This window comes from Octopus bimaculoides, chromosome Z, assembly GCF_046866305.1.
Source record: "Octopus bimaculoides isolate indiv1 chromosome Z, ASM4686630v1, whole genome shotgun sequence".
Classification (NCBI taxonomy): Eukaryota; Metazoa; Mollusca; class Cephalopoda; order Octopoda; family Octopodidae; genus Octopus; species Octopus bimaculoides.
Window position 1 is genome coordinate 4,467,675 of NC_142944.1, and position 16,823 is coordinate 4,484,497.

At 37.2% G+C, this 16,823-nt stretch overlaps 1 protein-coding gene across 3 annotated transcripts; it reads right to left on the reverse strand.

Annotated features, from left to right (window-relative positions):
* Positions 1–668: 668 nt before the first annotated feature.
* LOC106868973 (uncharacterized) lies at positions 669–12,632 on the reverse strand. Of its 3 annotated transcripts, XM_089365431.1 has the most exons (7): positions 12,506–12,632; positions 11,479–11,532; positions 10,215–10,318; positions 7,041–7,137; positions 5,181–5,280; positions 3,108–3,185; positions 669–2,586 (listed from the first exon to the last, which is right to left on the reverse strand). In XM_089365431.1, the coding sequence occupies exons 4-7, from the start codon at positions 7,100–7,102 to the stop codon at positions 2,515–2,517; spliced, it is 312 nt and encodes a 103-aa protein (XP_089221557.1). In that variant the 5' UTR covers positions 7,103–7,137; positions 10,215–10,318; positions 11,479–11,532; positions 12,506–12,632; the 3' UTR covers positions 669–2,514. The 3 variants fall into 3 exon arrangements, with proteins under 3 accessions (XP_089221557.1, XP_014769940.1, XP_014769941.1); XM_014914454.3 differs by lacking the exon at positions 10,215–10,318; XM_014914455.3 differs by lacking the exon at positions 10,215–10,318 and having other exon boundaries at positions 11,479–11,527; positions 12,506–12,613.
* Between the last annotated feature and the right edge of the window lie 4,191 nt (positions 12,633–16,823).

Consider the following 16,823-nt stretch of genomic DNA (forward strand, 5'->3'; position numbering starts at 1 on the left):
CGGGCAGAGCTGTTCCGTTGATCGGATCAACTGGCATCCTCATCGTTGTAACTGACGGAATGCTGTAGATAAGTGTTATGATGGCAGGATGGAGAACCTTGCCAAAGATTGCTTGTTGAGAACACCTTTGTTGCAGTGATAATTGTAATTTAACTCCATGTCATTCCTGGTTGAGCAGACCTGTTACCAAAAGACATTCTTGCTGTGACCATTCTGGCATTTTGTATACACATTATCAGCATAGTCTTCTCTAATCTTAAAATAGAAGGGTCAAATCTGAGGGGCATTTGGCTTCGATTTTTTGTAGGTCAAGCAATTATGTGGAAGCTCCCTGATTGACTTATTGAGGATGTTGTTATAATTGTCGTTTATTGTAGGTTTGTGTGGGAGAAGAGAGAGAGGGGGAGATCAAGGGGGGATAGAGAGAGAATAAGAGAGAGACCAAGGTAATAAGAAAGAGATCAAAGGGGAGAGTGAAATAGATAGATGGGGAGAGAGGTTGAGAGGGAAAGGAAGATAGAGAAAGAGACAGAGAGGGAGAAAGAGTAAAGAAGAGAGAGAGAGAGAGAGAGAGTGGGACAGAGAGAAACTAAGGTAGATGAGAGATATCGAGGAAACGGTACAAGACAATGAGACACTGTACAAAAGGAATGCAGAGCAACACAGAATGAACATCAAAATAACTTTATTCTATGAATACAATTCAACTCATTTCTTGCCATCTGTAATGGAACTGCTGAGTGTCAAGGAACATTTTACAAATATTTGAAGCAAATAAGCCACAAAAATGCTTCCAGCAATAGTTTATTGTAAATACTGATTTGGTTTTCAGAAGTGCAAACTTCTGTAGTATTTATTTAGTGAAGAAATTAATAATTTAACAATATACAAGGAGAGGCACTTGGCAACACTCAAAATAACACAAGACTAAAAGAATGACTTGAGGTAGTATTGGTCAGTGTTTCTTTAATTTTTGAGATACCATGTAGAAGTTGTCTTGTTAGTGCATATATATATATATATATATATATATATATATATATATATACATAAGGCTGTTTGCAGGGAGATTAGGAGTGCTACAATACAGAGGCCACATACTTAATATTCATACATACATATGTATGTACTTTCATTTGTAAATACAGATGTACATGCATCCACACACACAAAGTTCATAAGCTGCAATTTCAGAGATAAGATAGTTTTGGCCACTATTTATGTCATCTGTCTTGTGAAGGTAACATGTAGATGCACATATGGGTATTTGAGGACACTTAATTATCAGTATATTACTTTCTTCAGGCCAATGAAAACCCCCATGATAGATAAAATGGTAACATAAGAGATGAAAAGAGATGCAGTCATTGTTTCCATGTGTGTGTGTGTGTGTGTGTGTGTGTATGAGATAGAGAGAGAGAAACAACAGTTTAGATAATTGACAACAATTTATATGTTGCAAGATCTTTGGTAAACAAAGTTCAGATGGAATTGGAAGCCTCTCGTGAGAATGTTTAGGGGTCTCTCCCCTCTCTTTGATACACTTCATTCTCAATGAACTATCAGGAAACAGCAACTCATCCAACAGGTTAAAAACCTTATTGATATGGATCCCATCAAGAAGGGCCATCACCAAAGAACTTATGGTGTCAGAGTGGACTATCAGAGGACATTCAATACAAGTCGTTTGTATTGAGGTGAGACCAATTCTGCAAAGACACAGAAACCCATTTGATCCATGCCAAGATTAAAACCCCTCCACAAACATGACATGCTTTGGTTCATCAAGACCCAAAATCTAACAAGAGAAATGAGAGATGGCTATGTACAGATGCTTCTGATGTCCTCAGAGTTTGTAGAAATTGTGATGGCTTTAGGAATGGTGAGTAAAGAAAGTCATATCATATTTTTCCACAGGGTCTCAGTAATTTTATGATAATGTAACTCCAAACTTGCTATGGACTGCTACGTTTGGAGTGTTGTTTAAAGGGAGACTAATCAACATGCTCACAATACCATAGCTCCACTGAAGGCTGTCATTATCCAGTTGAAGTAAAAGCTATTCAGTGTAGGCTTGTCAACTATTCTGGTTCTGCATTGAAACAATCATCGCAGCTGAAGGTGGAGTCACAGAATAATCTTAGAAGAAAGCTTACAGAGAACTTGTCCACGAAATTTTATTAAATACATTTCGTTTTTGCTAAATTAGAATTGTCTTACTGAATTACTATATCCTCAAATACCTCTAATACTCTGTATGAATGTGTGTGTGTATGTGTGCGTGTGTGTGTGTGCACGCGCGCGTGCGTGCGTGTGCATGCAAAAGTGTGTGTGCATGAGTATAAAATGCATACAAAAAGATGGCAGGTTGAAATTTCAGAACTAGATTAACTGTGTTTGTTTTCCACATAGTTTGTATTTCTATTTTTATGTTCTTTAACAGGTAACATATATAAATTTGGTAAATCTATTACAAATAGGTTTCCTCGTGGTGCAAACCATCAGTTTCCATTCTTACTTCTGAATGGTCAAGATTTCATTTTCCCACAGCGGTTTCATTACATTCACAAATGACCAGTAATTTGTCTGAAAAAATAATTTTTTTTATTTAGTTCAATCTTTGTTTTAAACCAGTAAATTTTAGAATATTCTAATAAATTCAGCCATAGATCAAATCAATTTTGTTACTACAGTGAGTATCAAGCAAGAAGTCAAGATCATATGTATATAAATGCCAAAAACATTAAGAGTGTAGTGGGGCTCCAAAAGGGGTCTCAGGGAGTAGTATCCCTACATTCCTGTGCTAGTTTTCCATCACATTTCTTAAAAATCATGGTAGAGGCCTTGGTCTCAGGACCACTCCTGTCTAGAAACTGAAGTTGGGGGTAAGCAAGGGCGTGCTCCCCGTAGAAAATCCAGCTTCAAAAAAGCCTCATGATAGCAAAGGAGAATGGGCACCAGCCAGCCCAAAGGTTGGGATGGGCTGCACCTGCCTACCTTGGTTGCTATGGCATTGAAGTAGATCCAGCCATTCCCGTTAACAGGGACAAAACCCGGATTGAAAACACTGGATGATGATGATGATGAATAACAGTAAACTTACTTACTTCCATAATTTTTAACTTAGTAGCTGGTTTGTTGTTTTCTTCCATTAATCTTAATTTTTCTTGTGAAGAATTTAATTCCTGAAAGCAAAAACAATATATTTCAGATTGTTTAGAAATAAAAAAGACAGCAAAGAAACATAAATACACTCATCCATACTCTGATACAACACAAAATATTTTTCCTAAAATTTGAATTGTTTACACTTACAGAATTTATAAATTGGATCTAGAATTCCATTTTTATGTGACCAACTAGAGCATTGTGTTAGAGAGGTTAAAACAAAAGACATCTGAAATGCAGGTCATGATTAAGTATTTAGGTACTGGCAACAGACTTAACAGAATTGGTCTCTGTCTTTCACACAAATGAATGATACTGACTGAGTGAAGAAATACAATAGAATGGGGGGGGGGACTAAAATGTCTTCAATGTAAAACTCAATGGTTAATATAGTGATTAAAACTGGTGATGATGGTTACATACATCGCAGAAATATTAGGTTGATATTAGGTAAAATGGGATTCTCTGAAGGGTCTCTGGAGTAATGTTACTTGACAAGGTGCATAGTTCAGAGATCAGAGAATCTCTTCAGGTTGGGCTGCTACTTCATACTGAGCACAAGATGGATTCTTCAAGTTCAGCTAGCTGGCAGAAGACCTAGGGGTAGACCAAGAACAAGATGGCTAGATAATATCCATAGTTTCAGTTGGACATTCTTAGAAATCCAGCTGGAAACTGTAATGACAGTTGCTTCTAATTGGACTCTACGGAAGAGGGGCTTGAGGACTCCCTACCTCCATTCCCAATGACCCTCCCAGGAACAGTGAACTAAAAAGATGGATGGATGAATATAAAGTGAAAATGTAAGCGGATATGTGAAGTATTTTGTTGTTTTTCTGGGAATCTAAGAGTAATATTCTTTTGCATTCTCTCAAGAAGCAAAAGGAAACCATACACAAGGATCTTCTCTTGAATCAATATAATTAGGGCCTTAATGGTTCAAATGTATTTTAGGCATTAATGCTAGAAGGCACTGGGAAACTTATTTATGTAAGGGGAAAAAAAGACATTACAGTAATCCCTCCTCTATCGCAGATGTTATATTTCAAAACCTCCCACAGAAATAATTAATATCTAAAAAAAAATATAAATACCTATTGGCTGCAGAAACCCGTGATATACTGAGGAGTTTGTGATATAAATTTACACATATTAGCCAGAAAAATCCACACAGGAGTGGCTGTGTCGTAAGTAGCTTGCTTACCAACCACATGGTTCTGAGTTCATTCCCACTGCGTGGCATCTTGAGCAAGAGTCTTCTACTATAGCCTCAGGCCGACCAAAGCCTTGTGAGTGGATTTGGTAGACGGAAACTGAAAGAAGCCCGTCATGTATATATATATATATATATATATATATATATATATGTGTGTGTGTGTGTTTGTGTGTATGCTTGTGTGTCTGTGTTTGTCTCCCCCAACATCTCTTGACAACCGATGTTGGTGTGTTTATGTCCCCCATAACTTAGCAGTTCAGCAAAAGAGACCAATAGAATAAGTACTAGGCTTATAAAGAATAAGTCTTGGGTTTGATTTGCTCTACTAAAGGCGGTGCTCCAGCATGGCCGCAGTCAAATGACTGAAACAAGTAAAAGAATAAAAGAGTAAAAAGAGATGTAGTGAGTGTGTGATAGGTGAACCACGATATGGCGAATTATTACTATATTTCATATCTATGAGAGTATGCATGCAATTAATTAGATTTGTTCTAATTAAGTATCAAAGCATCAATATGGATACATTTTGCCAAGAGCTCTTACTGCCATATCAGCAACAATGTAATTAGGAGAAATGTGAAAGGTGTAAATCTGTTATTGTAACAGAGCATAATAAAGAACATACTTCATGTTGATAACTATTCTTAGAAAAATATAGAATATATAAAGCATATTGGGCAAGAGTAACTTTCAGAACATAAGCAATTGGAAAGAGAAGACTTTGAGAGACTTAGTTGGAAGATGACTCAAAAATTAGCCTAAATTGGTTAAATAAGAGATCTTTAATAAAACATACTAAAAGAATTTGTTTATTTCTCTTTCTCGCTTGCTGAAATGCTTCGTGTTGATTTTCTTCTTTTTCATCAAGTCTTTCCAACACCTGTCGTTTGGCTTGGCTGAAAAATAAAATACAAAGGGAAGAAACTCTTGTAACACTATTATTTAGGTAGACTATCATAATTATTTTCACGTCACATCCTTTTTCCCAAGCTTATATGATTTTGATGTACCTTCTCCAGGACAACATCTCACTGTCTGTTTCAATTCCTTGCTATTTCCTTTTTTTTTTTTTTTTTTTTTTTTTGGTTTGACCTCTTAAGATCAACTTGCATCTCTTCTTCCTATATCTTTCCCAATCTTCTTTTTCTACTGGTTGGGTCCACTTGACTCCAACTGCCAATATTCATACATATTCACATTTCAATACCAGTACAGTCTTGCAAATTACATCTGATTCCTCTTACACCTAATTTTTCTTTCATTTCATTTGTGCTTCATTCTTCGTCACACTAACATTACACATCCATCACCTCATTTCTCTCAAGCTTTACACATTATTTGCATCCAATGTCCATGTTTTGCTGCCAAACAGCATTCCACTTCAGACACAGCCTGAGAGACAGGCAGCATACAAATGAGAATCTCATTGTTGCCCCTTCGCTGCTATCTGAACACTTCCCACTCTGTTCTTACTTTGGTTACTGCTTTCACAACATCCACTTCCACTGCTAAGTTAGTCACCTAGGTGAAAGAAGCTATCAACTATTTCTGGGAGCCTTCTGAGAATTTGAAAGAATTTATTTCATGAGAACTCTTTCAACTAACTTAGTGATTCTGCTACATATGTAGTCTTCCTTGTGTGTCACTCTATCAGTGATCTTACTACAACACCTGTGCACCTGTAGTGTACGTTTAATATACAATTCCTATTGCACACCTTTTCTGCATATAAGGTATGGCAACTTCCAAGCTGGCAGTTGAATCCTGTTTTCCTTTTCTGTTAACTTTTTTGTCTTTTCTTGGTTTACTTCAAGGGATTTTGGTTCTAAGTTTTAATTCCATTATTTGGAATTTTTTTCTCCAAATCTTTAATAGATATAGAGAACTAGGTCATTGGCATATGGGAGTTCCTGCAGACAGTCAATCTTTAACTCACCTGTTATGGTCAGAAGATGTATAATAAACAACTGAAGGCTGTGAATTGAGTTCTGAGGGGCACGAAACAATTAACTCATTGTTAACTCTCGTGTTGTGGAAGGTGATTTTCTACATAGATTGCATGGTCCCCATGAGCTATTGATACATATGAAAAACCACCAAACCACTAAGAATGATAACTTGCTCAGAACCTTCTCCAAGACTAATGAATGCTTGGCCATGCTTTCATGTTCTTAATCATGCTTTTGGCCAGATTGCAGTAAACCTCAAAAGTGGATCCCTACGAGGTCAAGTGTACTGCTATCATTCCACACACATTTTCCCCAAACAATATCTTGATTCACACTGATACAAACAAGTGGTGCAAAAGTGTGATTAGATTAAATCTAAGGACATCTGCTCTCATTAATGATATGACAGATCAAAATTAAGAGAATCACTACATTGTAAACCCAGCCAAACTATGGAAGTTGAAAACTCCCTTTACTTGTCTACATTAGCTTGCTATTCGCAGTCACAAATAGGAACCAAAATCTCTCTTAAATCACACACAGTCATTGAATATGGAAAAGACATACAAGATAATATAAAACCCTAGATATTCCTTAAAAGATGACATTGTAATGACTCAAATATATCTTTTGTCATTGGTCTGCCTTGTAAGATAATGGTAGAAGGTTATTTATTAAAATGTTAGTGGATTATGAAGTTAACTTACATTTGATAAAGACGTTTGTTCAGATCCTCAGTCAGCATGGTGGGGCAATGTTTTCGTGACATCTGTTGTTCAGATTCTAATTCTACAATTCCATAGGCTAACAGAGTTCAATGAACATAGTCATTAAAACAGGTATAAAGAAAATGTAAAAACATCATACAAATATGTTTTAAAAAACAAACAAAAGAAACAAGCCTCTGCAAAACAAATTGGAAGACAATTGAAGACATGGCTGGCAACAGTAAAGATGGATGTGGAAGCACAATCAAGCCCCCAGTGGAACAGGGTATGAGTATCCGTTACAGCTTTGACTGCTGCTACCTGTTGGATGTGGTCAGCATTCATAAGGGACATGGTGAATTTGTTGGTTGCTGGCTCAACCCATCCTGGGTGAATGCCACCTCAAGTACAAGTGGTACCCCTCAAAATACAGAGTTATAAATACTGACATAAACATAAATAATTAAAATTTAATATCTTTCCCATTAGCAAGTTTACAAAATGCTGGCATGGGCAAAGAAGCAAGCCACTTGAGACATGGCTTGTCATCAGGTGAGGTGTGCTACTAAAGAAAAATTCAAGGTAATTTTTCATTAGGCATGCCATTCAGAAAGTCCTGAGGGCCACAAATAGCTCATCATCATCATCATCATCACCATCATCGTTGTCATTTAGCCTCCCCTTTCCATGCTGGCATGGGTTGGACAGTTTGACTGACGGCTGGCAAGCCAGAAGGCTGCACAAGGTTCCAATCCGATCTGGTAATGTTTCTACGGCTGGATGCCCTTCCTAATGCCAACCACTTTGCGAGTGTAGTGGGTACTTTTTACATGCCACTGGCATGGGATCAGTCAGCCGGCACTGGCATCAACCACACTCAAATGATACTTTTTACAAGTCACTGGCACGAGAGCCAGTCAGGCAGCACTGGTCTATGGCTGTAGTAAACATTAAATTAACATTAAATGAGGATATTATGGCTTTTTAAAACTTACAAATAAAATTTACACTTTCTATTTTTGTGTTAGTTTTATGCATTTGTGTTTTTGTAATATGTTTAGTAATATTTTAAATGCGTCCCTTTCATGACATTATTGCTCATGAAGATTTACCTTTCATATATATATATGAGATTCGGTTCTTATAATTTAAAGTCATTATTTTAAATAACAATGTCACTTATTCAAGTATTACATTTTATGTAATGAAACACTGAACAGAAAATACTGGAAAACGAGGCAGTTACAAACATAATTTATTATAGAAGTTTTGGGAATTTTTTATTTTTAAAAGCAAAGATCTATAACCTATAAATGAGGGAAAGTTTTAGTGAGCACCTTCAGATCAGAGATTATTGCAGTTTCAATAGGAGTGTGAGCAATGTCGGACGATTTGACTTCAACAGTTGAACCAGAGAGAGCTGAACCAGGTTCTAATATCTGCTTTGGTTTCTGCAGCTGTTTTTCAGGCCTGTGCCAGAAATAGTTGTGCAATTTAAGAATAATTAGTATGGTACTCGTTACTGTATGAAGACATGTATTCAGCTATTATATCTAATGAGCAATCTCTAGCTGTCACTCAAAACCACGGATGACTCAGCAACATGTACCTTTTTACTTTGCTAAATGTTTTATATGTCCATCAAGTTGTAAGCAGCTACAGATAGCCACCTCTTTTATTATCCCATTCATGACTGAGCAGAACGATAAAGGCATAATTGGAGAGGAGGAAAAAAAAAACAGCCCCCTGTGCTTCTAATTTTCTTCACTATGTTATCTTTTGTGTCTTATCAGCAAGACATAAAAAAATCAAACCTCCTCACCAAAAGAAGGTAGATAAGTGATAGCTGAATCTGTTGTAGAAGCAACAACAGGTGTATACGTCAGTGCACAAGTCAACAATGTTCAAATATATAATGAACATGTGTATGGGGAACGTTTTCATTGCTTCTCATGCATCTCTAACAGACTTTGTTGACAATACTGCCATGACTGTAGTGTTTATTCCAAACTACTGACACTTCTATGTAGCAAGCTTGGTTAAGATCTTTTGGATGTTATCTATCATCTTTCAGAAGAAAATGTCACCACCTCAGCTAATGCCTGGGCATCATTAATCCCAAATGTCTTGAGCCCTCTGCACAGAGGATGGTGGCAATAGGTGGACATTTTGACCAGCAAAACCAGTCTATTTTTCAAGAAGAGTGAAAGAACAACATGTTCCAGCCTGTCTGTATATCAACAATACAGTCCTTGGAAATGTAAGTTACACTCACTGCACTTAGAAGAGCCACCAGTTACTGATGGTTGATCCAGTTAAAAGCTTTAAATCTACCAAAATTGTTCAGAGCCCCACCAAATCCATAGTATCTACTCTCTCTACAATATATTGAAAGCAGTGGTTGTCCTGGGTAGATCTGTTAAGAATTGCATACATCCAAAAAATACTTATGACAACAAAAACCAATCTGGGTCAAATTGTAAACTTGGAATTCACTGAATTTTGGGGTCTGAAAGAATCAATAAAATCCTACTTATTTACATCCTTTCTCAGCAACATCACCATTCTTCATTCATATAATTGGTAATGCTTTTAGTCTGCTACAATTGCAATAGGAATCTAATAAGATTGTAGTAAATGGGAGACTGGCACATAAACAAAGTCTGTTGAGTAAACCATTCTAACTTAGCAGTTTGTCCCTCACACAACCACTAAATTCCTCCTGTATTTCAGCTGCCATTATCAGAGAATCATGATAAGTCATTGAGTCCTTCATTTCCAGTTCACTGCTTCCTTCAAATAGGAAAACTGTACACATCTGCTTTAATTGGACAGCATACACCCATTATGGTCCATCAAATAATGATTATGACATTGCTTCCATTTTGTACCTCTCATATCTGGGTTATAGAATGATTTTTGTTCTTCCTGTCTCACAGCACATGTCTTAGCTCAAATAATACAACCTTTGTATTTTATATAAGAGAAATGGTTAAATATCATTTTCAGCTCTTGTACATTAGATGCAAAACTCCTCCTAACAGCTTCTTCTTTTAATCTGCTGACATGTTCTCTTCCCTACTGTAGCGTTTTCTCTTCCTGCATCCCTACTAAATACATTGATTTTATTCTGTCTTAAAAAAAATTCACCACTGGTTGATATTGAAAACTCACCTAATTTGCTTATCTAGTCACTGTAAGATTTCTTTGTCAAAAACAATATATTCAGATCTTAGTAACTGGGTCCCTGTCTATGTCTTTTCTATGCACAGATATGACTGAAAAAATGACAAATGTGTGGTCTTCTGTAGCAATACACAAAAACTGTAAATTTTATGATACTCAATCAGTTGATTCAACAAAATTCTATTTCCATGTGAACCTGATGACAGGGTTCTCCACAACTCAATTGAACCAACTGTGATTGGGGAGCATGAGGTGACCTATGCGACATGGAGCTAGCTCAGCCTATGCCCTGCGGACATCCATCCGCGACTCCCTTCTGTGAACGTCCAGTCTCCCCAAAACAAATGGGATGCCATCCAGTGCAACATGATCTCAGATGACTTAGTCTGCTGACTTAAGCAGTATCATCTGGCATGTTTTCATTCAGCCTCCAAGCCCCACCGTGGAGCCTAGCTCAAAGCAATGCCATCACTTGTGACTGACACTCAGCTTGATAGTGTTTCCCTGATGCTTGGCCTCCAAAGCTGTGAGCCTCAAAAATGTCACTTTGGATTCACTGTGGATTCTTTCTGTCCTGTCATTATAGTACTGGCTACTTTCCATGCCATGCTGTCCTTAATGAAATCATAAAGCATGGTCTAGATGCTGCAGGCTTCCCTTCCCAGCTTGAACCAGTGGGGCTAGATCAAGGAGACAGTAAAAGGCCTGATGGTATAATAATTATCCCACTCTGTGGTTGTAGGCCCCTCATCTGGGCTACTACATGCTGTGACCTCTTCTCTAGTGGCAAATTGGTGCGGTCAGCTACCAGCCCAGGCTCCACTGTTCATCAGCTTCAGAAAAGCAAACTGTCAAAGTATTGGTCACTCTCTGACAGGTTCATGGCCAGGACTACTGACTTATCATCTAAGACCAGGAATATCATCCTTATTGTAAAATCCATGACTTTTACAAGACTGGGGAATACCATGTTTAATTCTATACTGTATTATGCGCTTGTGTTTATATTGTAACATTGAATATTTTTCTCTTCATATTTTTAAAACTTCTATCATTTGTTGTGTTGGTCTATTTAGAAACACCTGAATGACGTGTGCTCCCTGTTAACACATAAAAGAGAGCACGAATATGTACATCAAGGATGGACTTGACGATGGCTAATACATAGAAACCTAGTGACTTTAAGCCATGTATCTTGATGCAACAGTTCTAACACTGACATAAGACGAGAAAACTAGGAGAAACAACTTACCTTTTTCTAGAAGAGGCAGTCCAGATCTTTAAGAGTCTTTAACAAAAGTCTTTTCTTTGCGTTTAAAAAAAAATCATTCGTTATGAGAGAATTAAAAAAATAATAATAATTAGGATTTCAATAATAGTAATAATAAAAATAATAATAGTAATAATAATAGTGATAATATTTTAAGATATGCGCCGAACTCTTCTTTTAAGAAAAGAATCACTTCATAAATTTCTCAAACTATAAACATTAAATAATAAATAAACAAATACAAAATTCTACCATGTTCACAATTTTGAATTATCAAAAAGAAAAATTGTGTTCCTTAACGAAAACGCTTTCATTGTTAGGCAACCTTGGTGATGTTACCGTTGCTAGGTAACGTAATTAACATGTGTGGAAAACGTAGACAGTTTGTGTGTGGTAGAATTTGTTTGGGCGACAGAATTTGGATGTTGAAATCCTAATTAATTAGTCTGGAAACTCAACGATTAGAACTGACAGGAACAAGTTTCGTGTCCATTTTCAGCGAAAGAGAAGTTAAATATAAATGCAAACTATTGTGCTGTGAAATGCCATTTTAAACCATTAATATTAGAGATGGTGCTATTATCGTCCTACACAGATAATTCTGTATTAGAAAGTAAAAATCTAATGAGATAAATCAAGTAAAGGAATACTATGGACATTGCAGAAGCTCTATTTAAGTTATCTTTACATTCTAGTCATGACATAATAGGAAAAAAAATCGTTTTAAGAAACATAATTTATAATTTAAGAATTAAAAATTCGATATTTTCATTGAGAAGAAAATTTTTGCTATTATTTATTTCATTATTATTTTATTTGTGTTTTTAATTAAAAATTTAAACACAAACCAAAAATCACAAGCTTGAAAATTATTCAGATAACATAAATGGTAAATCACACAACACGATATTCAGAAATCATGGAGGATTCAACAGATTTCTATCAATTCTAGTTATAAATATGTTTTCCCTTAATTCATAATTGTCTGCTATATATTGCATGGCATTACCGTTTCCTTTAACATCAATTATATGAAACTAGTTTTAAAGTTTTCCTCCGTCTTCACCTTTACACTTCTCTCATATGTTGGATATTAGAAATCTTTCGCGACATTTTGTTCCCGTTGCTATGTAAACAAACGTCATGCGGAGATAGCAACGTAAATCTGATGACCGGAACCCTAAAACTGCATCTTTCATTAGAGTCTTTAAAAATTCCGATAGTTCTACCGTTCATTTCTTCTTCTTTCGAAACATTCATTATTGAAAGGAAAACATTTCCGATAATGTTTACCCTTCTGACTGCTTTGTATCAAATTCAACGGATTATAAAACCGTCAGATTAGAATATAATTTCGAAGGGTATTTGTAGAGTGAAGTGAGTAAAAATCGCAACCATGAACCTTTTACATCACGGCGGGGGTAAAGAATACGCACACCACCCGTTTTCGGCATAACCCTAACCCTAATTCTAACCGTAAATCCTAACCCTAACCACCAGGTGTACGTATTCTTTACCTTCTCCTTACATCACACCTTTTAGATGAATCTCTCGCCACGATTGATTGCGTCTTTCGTTCTACGAATTATAGCAGATATAAATGGATTAAATAACTATACTAAAATGTAACTCTCTGATAAATAAAATAAAACAATGATGATGATGATTTCTTTTATTTTATAATAATAATAATGGTTTCTTTATTAACCACTAGGGTTTACATTAAGAAAAACATTACGGACGGTACAGGACAAAACAAAGAATGTGTGTGTGTTGTTGTGAGGGTTATGCATGTAAACAATGTGTGATCCTCAATAGGGTGGAGAGTGATAAAAATATGGCATCCAGTCAACATCATGGTGTTTGGAATGATCACTAGTTATGGTGACGTTATGCCTCCATTCATTTTCCCATACAGTCAAGTACCTGGAGGAGGTAGTGCTGCCCTGGGTCAAGAGGTTGGCTGCTAGAAGACCCTATGTCTGGCAACAGGACTCTACACCATGTCACAGAAGCAGGAGAACCCAGTCATGGCTGTCAGACAATTTCTGCAACCACTTCACCCCTAACTCCCCAGATTGCAGCCCCCTTAATTATTATGTGTAGGGTGCTGTTGAGCAAGAGACGAGACCAATAAAACTCCTTCTAACACCAATGACAAACTGAAGGCAAGGATTATGGCAGGATTCACCAATTTAAACAATCATCATCATCATCATCGTTTAACATCCGCTTCCCATGCTGGCATGGGTTGGACAATTTGACTGAGGACTGGCGAACCAGATGGCTACACCAGGCTCCAATCTGATTTGGCAGAGTTTCTACAGCTGGATGCCCTTCCTAACGCCAACCATTCCAAGAGTGTAGTGGGTGCTTTTACGTGCCACCGACATGAGGGCCAGTCATGCGGTACTGGCAACGGACACACTCAAAATGGTGTTTTTTACATGCCACCTGCACAGGAGCCAGGCACTGGCAATGACCTCACTCGAATGATTTTCTAACGTGCCACCGACACAAGTGCCAGTAAGGCGACGTTGGTAACGATCACGCTCAAATGGTGCTATTTACGTGCCACTGTCATGGAAGCCAGACAGCTGCTCTGGCAATGATCACACTCAGACAGTGCTGTTAGTGCTCCACTGGCACAGGTGTCAATAATCGAATATGGTTCTATTACGATTTTGATTAAACTTACCCCAACAGGTCTTCGCAAGCAGAGTTTAGTGTCCAAAGAAGGAGAGGTTGGCACGGGTGCCAGTCATCGAATTTGGTCTGATTTCGATTTCAAATTCACTTGCCTCAACAGGTCTTCGCAAGCAGAGTTTAGTGTCCAATGAAGTAAAGATACGAATAAGTGAGCTGGCTACACTTCTGGCAGAGGCCACAGATTATGCTCTCACTTGGCTTGCTGGGTCTTCTCACATACTGCATATTTCCAAAGGTCCCGGTCACTAGTCATTGCCTCAGTGACGCCCAATGTTCAGAGGTCGTGCCTCACCACCTCATCCCAGGTCTTCCTGGGCCTACCTCTTCCACAGGTTCCCTCAACTGCTAGGGTGTGACACTTTTTCACACAGCTATCCTCATCCATTCTCGCCGCATGACCATACCAGCGCAATCGTCTCTCTTGCACACTACAACTGATGCTTCTTAAATCCAACTTTTCTCTCAGGACGCTTACACTCTATCGTGTATGCACACTGACATTACACATCCTTTGGAGCATACTGGCTTCATTCCTTGTGAGCTTATGCATGTCCTCAGCAGTCACAGCCCATTTCTCACTGCCATGTAGCATGACTGTCCGTACACATGCATCATACAGTCTACCTTTTACTCTGAGTGAGAGGCCCTTTGTCACCAGCAGAGGTAAGAGCTCTCTGAACTTTGCCCAGGCTATTCTTATTCTAGCAGCTACACTTTCAGAGCGCCCTCCCCCGCTACAAACTTGGTCACCTAGGTAACGGAAGCTATCAACTACTTCTAGTTTTCCTCCCTGGAGTGTGGCAAAGGTTGTTTTCTGCACATTTTCAGTGTTTATTGCTCCTGAGCATCTGCCACATACATACATACATACATATATATATATATATATTTATATACAAAATACATATAAAAGTACACATCTGTGTATGTCTGTGTGTATACACACACATGCATATAAAAATACATGTACATAATTGTATGCATTTCTTATATTAATAGTTGATGTAAATGTTGGTTAGTTGATTTTCCATTCATCCCATGCCAACATGGAAAGCGGACGTTAAACGATGATGATGATAATGACTTACACTGCGGAGAGAGAGAGAGAGAGAGTAAAAAAGAGATAGAGAGAGAGTCTTAATATAGGAGGTGCAGATTGAATGCACACCCATCTATGAGATCCACTCATTAAGAATTGTTCAATCTTCAGTTAGAACAGAAGATACTTGTTCAAGGTGCCTTGTAGTGAGAGTGAACTCAAAACCATATGATTACAAATGAAAACCCTTCATTTCACAACCATCCCTGCACACACACACACAGATATTTCTTGAAACTGGGATGCTTTAACTCTGTTCTAACAATAAACTTAATTTGTAACTGATAAAAAAAGGAGAGATGTTCTATTCAAAATTTTAATCCAAAGTTACTGGTACTTTACAATTCTATATTTTTGAGATGAGGAGTGATGTCTTCATCTTGGTTGTTGCTTTTCACTATGTTTCAGTTGTGTTGAATCCCAAGCAAAGCACTGAGGGGAATCACAAGACGAATCCAGGTAAAAAAAAGTCACAGGTGTTTTGTCCAAGGAAGAGGGCAGGGAGTCTGGATCCTATAAATTAATTGTGATTTTTTTCTTAGCCCAAATTGTGACTTTATTACCGGTCACCTACAAGACCCTTGAACAAGACTGGCGAGTACAAAGTCAAAATGTAGTGAAAACAACAATCAAGATGACTAATACATTACTAGAACTTAGTACTTTATATAATCAATTCTAAACTTAAACGTTAAAGCTTTCTTTGAGGGACCCACATTTCAATTTGAAGACATGAAAAAAAGCCAAAAAGAAATTAAAATTAAACAAAACAAGAGTACTACGAAATATCCACTCTGATGACCTTACTTTTTTGCCGAATTCTGATTAGATAATTTTGAATTTTTTTCCTTAGTTCCCAGCCAACTCTGATCATACAAACTTGTTTCATTTTTTCTTTTATTCAGATACACCTCATATAAGCCTACACTGTATAACAGGTCCTTTTCTAAAAGGAAGTTGGATATGAGTGTTGAGAGATTCAGCTGCTATTTCTTGCGGTCACTTGATTACATTAAAATGTCTTTTGCTGACCCAAATAGTTTGAAGTGCCATTTCAAGACGGTGAACTGGCAGAATTGTTACCACACCAGGAAAAATAAAAATGCTTAGAATTTCTTCCAACGTAATGTTCTGAATGCAAATACAGCCTGGGTCAACTTTGCTTTTTATCCTTTCAGGGTTGATAAAACAATTACCAGTTGAGTACTGGGGTCGATATCTTTGACTTAGATCCTTCTTCAAAATTACTAGTTCTGTGCCAAAATTTGAAATCATTCTGACAGACATCACATTTCAAATATTGATTGAAGTAACAGATTGTTTAGTGAAGTCATTTAAACCTGAGAAAGAATTTGTTAATTAAATACATATCTTCATAGCACATTCATTTTTACATCCACTTTTCTAAGCTGGCATGGGTTAGACAGATCTGTTTCCTGACAGCATTGTTTACTCTTTCTGAGGCTCAGCATCCTAAAGTCTGCTCATCATTACTTGTGGCCTCATCTTTTTTAACCTT